At 42.4% G+C, this 10,119-nt stretch overlaps 1 protein-coding gene across 1 annotated transcript in view; it reads left to right on the forward strand.

Moving 5' to 3' along the window:
- Nucleotides 1–8,800, forward strand: part of ntrk1 (neurotrophic tyrosine kinase, receptor, type 1) — a 28,813-nt gene extending 20,013 nt beyond the window's left edge. Inside the window, exons 14-16 of the mRNA XM_046398315.1 lie at nucleotides 3,240–3,480; nucleotides 5,070–5,228; nucleotides 7,316–8,800. Coding sequence (XP_046254271.1) covers nucleotides 3,240–3,480; nucleotides 5,070–5,228; nucleotides 7,316–7,501 — 586 coding nt within the window. The 3' untranslated portion in view covers nucleotides 7,502–8,800. The remainder of the gene's footprint in view (nucleotides 1–3,239; nucleotides 3,481–5,069; nucleotides 5,229–7,315) is intronic.
- Nucleotides 8,801–10,119: the final 1,319 nt, after the last annotated feature.

The raw sequence follows: 10,119 nt of genomic DNA on the forward strand, positions 1-10,119 counted from the left end.
TCATTGGAGGGAACTCACTCCAACGAAATTTGTGCTCTGCATTTAACCCACCCAAGTGACGTGCGCACACACACACAGCAAACCCGGGGCAGTGGGCGACCGCGTGCAGCGCCCGGGGAGCAGTGGGGGTTAGTTACCTTGCTCAAGGGTACCTCAGCCATGGACACCGGGACGGGGAATCGAACCAGCGATCCACCGGTTACGGGTCCAACACCCTAACCGCTGATCCACGACTGCCCCAATACATACTGAGGGCTATCATTTAAATGAGATCCCCATCTCAGTGACACAGTAAAAGTAATGGTAGAAAAGCTGTAGAGGCACAAAAGCACAAAGAGAACAAATATGGAGAATAAAAAACAGTGCAGCGCTTAGAACTTTAGATTAGGGGAAAGTAACAGTAACAGTAAACACCTGTGCTTTTCCTGTGTTTTCTATGACATGTTCATCAACAAAATGTTTATGAAAAAAAAGGCCGATCAGCAATCAGCAATTAAACTAACAGCTCTTAGTTAATTGCTGATACTTCAGTGGGTCCTGATTGCATGTTTCGTATGTATCTGGAGATTTAACTGTCTAATAGTTTCTGCTAAAATAACTATGATTGGTTTAATTTCTCCTTATTTTCCCTCCACTCATATCACCTTAATGTTACAGAAAATGTGAATTAAAAAAAGTGAATAAACAAACTGAGCAGTTAAAGCTGGAGATGGACCACTTTCCTTGAACCGTACGCCAAACTAATGCGATATCTCAAGATGAAGTCATAGAGAAAAATAATGAATGATGACTCGTGAATTGTGAAGCGGAAAAGCTTTAAAATATGTTTTTTCCGTCACTTAAGTCTAAAAACACTGGAGCTGAGAAACCTGTGGAGGGAGCTAAAGGGGTCACCGAGGACCGAGACGGTGCTGACCCATTAGAGCTCACTCGGCACCTGGGAAACCATCTGACAAAACTATTAGAGCAGACGCAGTCGATGCCGCCTGCCAGGTGTCCTCCACAGGGAGACAGATTGGAGATGAAAACACACAGACAAACACACATGCGTCCACACAGACTTTGCCTGAGATATATGTTTCACGAATGGATGGAAATCGCATTTCCAGCAGACAGAACGCGTGAAACGTCTGAGGGCCCCCACAATGCAGCTGCTTTCCCGCCCTGCCACCTGCCTTTTAAACTAATAGTGACTGTATAGATAACTTCCTTAGTAAGGAGGGGACAAAGTGCAGAGGAGAGATATTAGGATGGATGGAGACACATCATCTGTGATTTGCTCATTTGGGCTGGAGTTAGTTGTGAGAGTGGGTGTTCATGATCTACAGGAACAACTGAGAGTCAATCTGCTCTGCATCTCCGAATTGCATTATTGCAAATCAATTGTAGCCGTATTACAAGCCTTATGTTGTCTATTAACCATTGCTGTTAAATGTCTTTATTATGGCGTGGTCACATCGACCATGTCTGTAATGCTCTCAAGAGCTCATGCATGTCAGAAACATCCAATCTGCAGATTGCACGTCGAGGCCATTGTCCTTCAGGTCACCCAAGGTTGATGCCATAGTTACCAACAACATACAGCGTTTGATTAATCTCAACAGCCAGTATGAGCAGAGAAGAATAGCAGAGGCCAACATGATTTGTTCTTTACAAATGGAAATATGTGTGTTCATACAGTCCTCACAATACTTGACAGTGACCAGGAGTTCAGCTCCAGACCAGAAAATAAAACCAATTTGGTGGGTATGATGAAAATCGCACATCAAGGCAAACTATTCCGTCGTCTACCAGCGGAGATAAGAAGAACTATGATAAAAAACAGCCACATTTGACCTCATAAATGGATTAAAAAGACAATGAAAACTTCAGAAATCATCAGGACATTATATAGAAGCTGAGATGTCATGCATCTCTGCCTCCTGCTCTTAACTCTGGGTTGTCAGGGTTTTCGTTTAAAATTGTAATATAGAGAACGTTGGGTTCTCTGTATTACAATTTAATTAAAGAGTTTGGTCTAGACCTGCTCTAACTGGAAAGTGCCATGAGGTAACTTTTGTTGTGAATTTTTGTGAACTATATAAATAAACTGAATTGAATTGAATTGAATTGAATAGACCTCACTCGAGAGTTTCAGAGAACCTAACCAGATATTGCATCTAACAAAATGAAGAAAGCGGGGAAAAAAAATCTGTTGGCAGCGTTGTTTTTATGCTCTCCTCAAAAATAGATTAAATAACCTGTGACAACTTTTGTAACCTAATGGAGATGATGCTTGACATGATTATATAAGTTTGATAATAAAAATGTACACACCCAAAGGTGCAAATCACCACAACAGCAAATATGTTTTAAGGGAACCATAATGCCAACCAGTTACATTTTCTGTTAACATAATGAGGAAGTGTAATTCATTAATGTACATGGGAAGCCACAAAAATGTTGTCGAACATATCCGTAAAATATTCCCTGATTCACTCACTGGTATTTCGTTTGTTTTAGGGAACGTTTACCAGAACAAACCTTAAACTCCAACCTTAACCAAAGTGCTTGTGTTGCCTTACAGGAGTCTGGTCTCTGACTGTGGCATCAGAGTCACCTTGTGCATCCAGCACATCAATCCCAACTTTTTCCTTAGGATATAAATAAAAGCTTTCATTCATTTAAACGTATTTGCTGTTGTTAAAAGGTTTAGTATACAAATGTAAATTCTAGCAGACCAAGACATTCAAAACATATGATATGCTTAGAGGGTTAAACTGAAATAAAAGCACTACTGGAGATCAAATTAGTGGTTTCAAGCTGACAAAAAAAAAATGTGTAGTTTGAAACCCCTTGTCATGTCTGTGAGTTGTTAAAGAGACATTTTTCCTCTCAAAGAGTCGTTGAAACTGTTTCAACAAGGTCAAATTATTCTTTTACAAGTATAAGAATCGTGAATAAAAAGTGCTTATTTTTTCTCCCAGTCATCATCTTTCTCATGCGAACCTTTGCGGGGGCCCGGCCTCCAGGTTGGGAACCACTGAACTAAACGACCAAACTGCAAATTAGTTAAATGCAGAATGAGTACTTTTACTTTTGATACTTGATGTACATTTTGCTGATATTCTTCTGTGCTTTTACTTAAGGATTTTGAATGCAGTTGGTCTAATAAAGCACAAATCGGGGAGAAAAACAGATACTGAATCAAGCAGGGCTGAAGCAGGAACACTCACATACTCCTCATGTGTCTCCTGTAGAGCTCACGGCCCTGACGCTCGTATCCTCGAGGAGTCCAAGATGCCCCCGCTGGGTCAGCTCACCCTGCCTCAGATGCTGCACATCGCCGCCCAGATCGCTTCGGGCATGGTCTACCTGGGATCGCTGCATTTCGTCCACCGCGACCTGGCAACCCGCAACTGTCTGGTGGGGGAAGGCCTGGTGGTGAAAATCGGAGACTTTGGCATGTCCCGAGACATCTACAGCACAGATTACTATCGGGTAAGTGGCTGGAAAAGTTTTGGTCCTGAGATGAAGACCGTGATGTACTCAAAGGATCTTTTCAGCTAAATTACAAAAACAGGAATGTCTTCATCTCAGCTCTAATGTTGTCTGGCCTTGCAAATAGTTTTGCATTCATGTGCCCACATGCTGAGATTTCTGCTTCTATTCCAATGAAAGAAAACTTGTTTGTGGTGCTCACTGAAAAGTGATTCAGAAAACTCACCAGCAACTCATTGTTCCAGAAACATCCTGCCTTCTCTGGATGATTCACAGAGCTCACTGTGAAAGGTTTTTTCTGGAACTACTTGGCACAGAATTTACACTTTCTAAATCACATGAGACGGTAACATAACAGAAGTCAGTTAAAAGAAATAAAGTGAAATCACAGGTGTCTTATTTGGCAAAGTCATTTTGTTATACAAGCTTTCCAAGACTAAAGAGCCGCTGACTTCTCAGGGTCCTGTGCTCTGGAGCTGCAGCCTGCGTTTGAAGGACTTCTCAGCCACTTTAACAGGACGACCTAAACTTCTTTTATTATGTGATGGGGTAGAAATACGGTGCCACCTGAAGGGGAGGATCAAACCCTGATTTTATCATGAAGCATTAACGAACATGAGAGGATCTTGTGTCAGTGTTTTCCTGAACTATCAAGCAAAATCTAGCATAAAAAGATGTCTTTCCTTAACAAAACACCTAATTATCTAATACAGAGTGTAAATACAGCTCACATTTGTCAGTTGCCTGTGAGGTGCTGTGGGATGTGAAAACTTTCCTGATTCTGATTTGCGGAGGTCAGAATCTCTTACAGCACAATTTTGCTTTCAAGCAGGCGAATTTGCACACATTAAGATTTATTGCTCTCCTCACATAGCTGCAGTCAGTAAGGCCACGTCCATGGACAAGTGAAAACTCACTCATTTAACGAAACATCACAGACAGAAGTCTAAACCAGACTGATTTTAGGGGCAGTGAGTCCATTTTCTTTCTCTTACTGAATTTAAATCCTGGGGATCAAAGCTACTTTATCACTTGTTTTCCAGACTGTGTGCCTCATAATGATTTCAAGCAGGTCACAGGTAGTTCAAGGAACGTGATTAGGACTCTGTTTTAGATTTGCTGAAAAATTCTTGCGTTACTAAAAGATGGTTTTTCTGCTTAATTCCACCAAAAGCAAAGCAAAACGGTTACATGCAGTAATGATAAAATCCCTTCCATTCCCACCATACAAAATGATACAGACTGCAACGTGAGCGTACATTCATTGTAAATGAAAGTATTGGACATCTGCCCATACGGCGGGCCGATAAGAGAACATGATAATAATGCACGTTCAGCGAGAACCAACAACTAAGTAGTTTTCATATTTTGGCCGGTGAATGTGTGCATTTTCAAAAACATTGTATGTCTGCACCTGCCTGGACAGTAAAGTAATACATTAATTCATGGGGGAAAAAAACATGTACATGTATCAGCACAAATACCTGCAAGTGGCCACAACGTGTTGGAAAATATGGCCACACTGGGTAATGGCAACAAAAAAATATCGCGCAGCATCTCTAGTTCATTAACTTGTCTTGCCTCCTCAGGTGGGCGGGCGTACGATGCTGCCAATCCGCTGGATGCCCCCGGAGAGCATCATGTACAGGAAGTTCACCACGGAGAGCGACATCTGGAGCTTCGGCGTGGTCCTCTGGGAGATCTTCACCTACGGCAAACAGCCCTGGTACCAGCTGTCCAACAGCGAGGTGGGCTGGCACAGAAAGTTAATCTACAATTGTGACACTCAGTGATAAATAAGACATTATCTGTCAGGGGAAAAATTCTTACGCACCCAAAGGAATAATTCAGTATTTGATCAGATGAAAACTCCATCTTAAATTACGATACATTCGAGAAATTTGCCGTTGCTGGCCTCCTGGCTAGTGGCTAATAAGTGTCTTTATGATTTGGGCGAAGTGTCCCTTTAAGGTGGACATACATAAATTGTTGGTTAGCTTATTTACCTGCTTTTTGTGGGTGACGAGAGAGATGATATTTGCTGTAAACGAGTTCTTCCTGTTACTGTAAAACTGCTGTTGTGCTATCACATTTTTTAAAAGCTGGCCTGAAATGTTTTGGTGCCTTCACATAATTTAAACCTGCAGAACAACAACAGCCGTCAGTGCAGTCGTGGATACTTCAGAGCATATGCTGCTGAAGTTCTTCGCTGCTCTGCACTCTTAAACTGATCAATAAATTCGTAGTAATTAAGGAGGGTCCAGTCTAGCCTTTTCAACTCGCGCACTAAGAAGTGGGACTCCATTGCGACCACAACGGTGCCATTACAGGCCGAAACCCTCTCTCCTTTCAAGAGAAGGGTAGATCACTTTTCCCAGGCACTCAATTCTAATCTCATTGGCTTTCATTTTTGCCCAGGGCCAATGAGCTTTAACCTTGTTAGCCTAATCTGTCTCAGCCAATGAGGGACAGGTGAAATTATCATGTTGCCTAAACACGCGGTGTTAAAGATAAATCTTCTCAAAAAATACAGAGTGGGGCATGCCGTGGCAACAGCGGCCATTTTTGGTGGTCTTTTACGAGTCTTTTTGTCGAGCTGTGCGGCTGACTGACAGGCCATTTTAGCGTGAAGTCACTCAGCGCTGACAGGCCTCTTCTGTTCATTGTATCAAGGCTAAGGTTAATGACTGAGTCAGTAACCCTTCAAATGAAGAGCACAGTGAAATCCGCTCTCTCATCCTCGACAGTGATTTATTCACCGAGCAGCAAGAGCGTGTGAACTCAATCTGTCATCATAGCCATTAGTGTCTGAGCTGGAGGTTATTCATATTTTGGCTGCTCTCATTTGTCCCAGAGGTCTCCACTAATGGACACACAGCTATAAATCTGTAGATACTACACTTGTTGTGCCAAAAAGTTTCTGTTTATACAAAAATATTGCACAGCTTTCGATCTGTCTTTTAAATTACTGCCGTAACCTCAGTGTGATGTAGGTGAATGTAATACGGTTTGTGGTGCTCTGAGCACTGAAAAAACTGTATTAAAAATTCAGCAGCATCTCTTTCCAGCAACTGTGCTCCATCAGTGATTCCCAACCAGAGGCTCTGGGACCCCCCAGGGCCTTTTGCTGCAGTCGCCAGGGCGTATCTGGAAAGATTAGCTGAAATTTTCATTTGACACAAAAGGAAAAAAAATAACATATATACGCATTCTTGTGTTTAGCTGTGATGTATTGAGATATTTTTAACAACTGAAAACTATATGCTGCCATTGACAGTGACAGTAAACTACTTATCAAGCAAGCAGAAGTGTTGAAACGGGTAACTAAAGGGACTCCAAAGGGAGTCATAATTCAGTCTTGGAGGTGGAAAATCTCAAACAGAATTCTCAAAACCCGAACAAATAAAACCTAAACTTTTGGGGCATGTTTCAATAATGGAGCAGAGCTGTAAAAGCTCGTGCACACGTTCGGTTTCTCTTAGTGAGGTGAGTCGGAGGAAAATCAATGGACAAGAGAGTAGAGGACTCCCACACACTGTCCTTTAACTGGCCTTGGCTGCAGACGATTAGTCTTGTTTAAAATCTCAAATATCCATATTGACCTCTAAAATCCAGCATTGATCAGGCTGTCTGATACCACAGGAGGTGCAGCAAGTGAGACAAGATGATTTGTTTTAAAAAATTGGGTGAAATGAGTAAGTTTGCAGGTTAATTATTATCACCGGAGAGCTGCGATCTTAAGTTTAACTAGTCTCTCTTGTTTGTCCTGGAGTATGAGAACACATGCACGGTATATCCTATTAAAATGTTGCTTCCTAAATTCTCACCCCAACAGGCGATTGAATGCATTACGCAGGGACGAGAACTGGAAAGGCCACGCACCTGCCCAAAGGAGGTGTACATGCTGATGCAGGGCTGCTGGCAGAGAGAGCCCCAGCAGAGGATGGTCATCAAGGACATCCACAGCCGCCTGCTGGCCCTGGTCAAGAACCCGCCGGTTTATCTGGACATCCTGGGCTAAAGGGAGTGAGAACCGACCAGGGAGTGAACTGCAGAGGCTCGAGAGGTTGAGGCTTTGATTTGAGATCCAAAACTTGTTCCTTTTATTCCATTAATCAAATCAGGAGTAGTTACTTTAATCAGGTTCCTCTTGGTTTAAAAACATGTACAGCTCTCCCAATTGCTGCTTCTCCAGGATGCTTGATGGATCAACAGTCCGCAGTGAAATTTCCACTTTGGTTTTGCCTCAGTCCCATCTCAACCCCTGACCCCTGTTTACTGCTCTGTGCTTCTCTGGAAACCTGTCAAATGTTTACCAAAGTGTTTAATGTTTATCTGAAGCTTGATGGAGGGACATGCATGGATAGCTGTTGAAGTAACTGTATACGTATCACATGATGGCTTGTTGGGGGAGTTTGGCCCTGATGGTTTTTGAGCTGAGCTCCGGTACATTTTATACGACTCTACAGCCGACACTTGTGTCGAAAGGCAATTAGAATATGAATCAGATGATTACAAGAGAGGGCGCTTGACATCATGAGTCAAAAGTGGAGACCAGTTTTGCAGATTTGGGTACAGCAGATGGTCATTTGTACAGCATAGTCATTGATTTTGGATAAGTTTTGATATGGGAGGTTATTTAAAGGCTTTCAACAAATGTATATATAAGATATGAAGATCGTACAATCAAAACTTTCAAAGGCTTGTTTGTTTCTGATGTGTCAAATCCAGTGTATCATATGATTATTTTTCAAAATCAAGATCAAGATGTCACCTGTTAGCGGTGAAAGTGTGCGTTTACACTTAGGGATGTCTGTCTCGCTGTTAAAATACTTCCAAAGTTTACCACAGTGTGACCTGCAGCCAGCCTGCGAGACTCGGCTTTCGTTCCAATTAGCGATGCTGAACATGCTACTGTAGCCACCTTGGAAATCAGAGCACTGCAGTGAAATTCGGTATGGGGGCCAAGATGGTGGGGAGGTGCCACCCTGAGATGGTTTTAGAGGTAACAGATGGATTAAAGTGAGTGAAACTCCAGGAGGAGAGTAACAGATGGCACTGAAACAGAGCCTGGAGGTGAGGCCACCGCCACAAAGAGAGAGGGAAAAAAAGATCTTTAAATGAACCAAACAGGGAATTTAGAGGGTGAGAGACAAACCGGTGCGGTGCCTGGAAGTGTAAATACTAAATGTACATACTCTGTATTAATGTCTTAAAAAATATATCTTCGTGTATTGTTACTCGAGCACTTTGTATATCGTCTGCCCTTAAAATTAAACAAAGTTGATTAAAAAAAAAATGTGTGCAGCCCGAGCAGGAACATCCCTCCGCATCAGTCAATCCATCATTATCATGTGCTTCAGAGCGAACAATGATTTGGGCTGCCGTCTGTACTTAAAGTTAGACATCTTAACAAGGCTATTCAAGAGGCTTCTATTATTTTGACGAACTAATCAGCAACCTGCGACGTCTCCATGGGATGTTCAGGAGACGGTTATTGAAAAGGAATAATCAAGTTTCATATTGCCTTACCGCTGGCCCACCGGCAAACAAACACCCTCCAAACACCCCCAACCACCACCAACACCACCAACCCCCTCCACCCTTCCTCCATCACTCTGCATGCAGAGTGTCTCCAGGGAGTGGTAATGGATTGTGAGTAATGCTATCATCCCTTTCTCTTTCACTCTCTCTACCTCCTCTAGTGTACCGCGGGTGGGGGCAGGGCTGAAAACACTTGGAGGACTCGTGTCTGGCTTATTGTTTCTTCTAGTGTCTACAAGCAGATTCTGGCCAGATAGGATTAGTACACTCTGTAGTGTTTGTCCCTGTTATCCTTAAGGGCTCCATTTGCGGTTTCAGAATGGAGCTTTTTAATAAGCACTCGAGTCTCCAGCCTGGTTAGATATGGCATATGACTATAATAAGGGCTGGAAATGAGGCCGTTTTTTAAAATGGAACTCCTATTAGAGGTTTGCAGCCAGACACTTTCCCTTTTTAAATCTTCCACCTCATGGTATAATGCATGCATGCAGGTTATTGATTTCTTATGGTAATTATTTCCTCCGTGATAATGGCAGTGCTGATTCATTTTGGTCTGCGTCCACTGCTAATAATAAACTACTCTGTATGATTTACTGTCCATCCTGTAAGGCATCAAAGGCAATGGCTGAGCAGGAAGAGAGCTCCTGCACTAAATGTTGAAACTGTGAGTCAAACCGAAGCATACAAGTCAATACAACCTGACAGGGAGGAGGAGTGACGAAAAAAAACCAAACCTTAAGTTGGTGGTCGCTGTTACTGAATCTGCACTGTTAGTATTACTGTGAGTGCAGCCTGTAGCTTTCAAATCCAAATGTTTTCCCTTTCAAAATGTCCTTTTCTTTTTTTAATTTCCACATTCTGAAATCCATTTAATCTACAAGGTTTCCTGCATCCTGAAGGAGAGAAATGTGAGATAATTTTGTTCTTCAAAGCAAGCTGACATGAACTTAATTCTGTCTGCTGTGATTTTCCGAATGTTTTATCTCAGGATGCTGACCCTCACTTCAAGGCTGCTCGAGACGAGTCAAACAATCTCACAGCAGTGGTTGTCAATTAAAGACAAATCAGGTTGTGAAGGCTGCATGTCGAACTGCA

Source organism: Scatophagus argus, chromosome 9, assembly GCF_020382885.2.
Source record: "Scatophagus argus isolate fScaArg1 chromosome 9, fScaArg1.pri, whole genome shotgun sequence".
In the NCBI taxonomy this organism is placed as follows: Eukaryota; Metazoa; Chordata; class Actinopteri; family Scatophagidae; genus Scatophagus; species Scatophagus argus.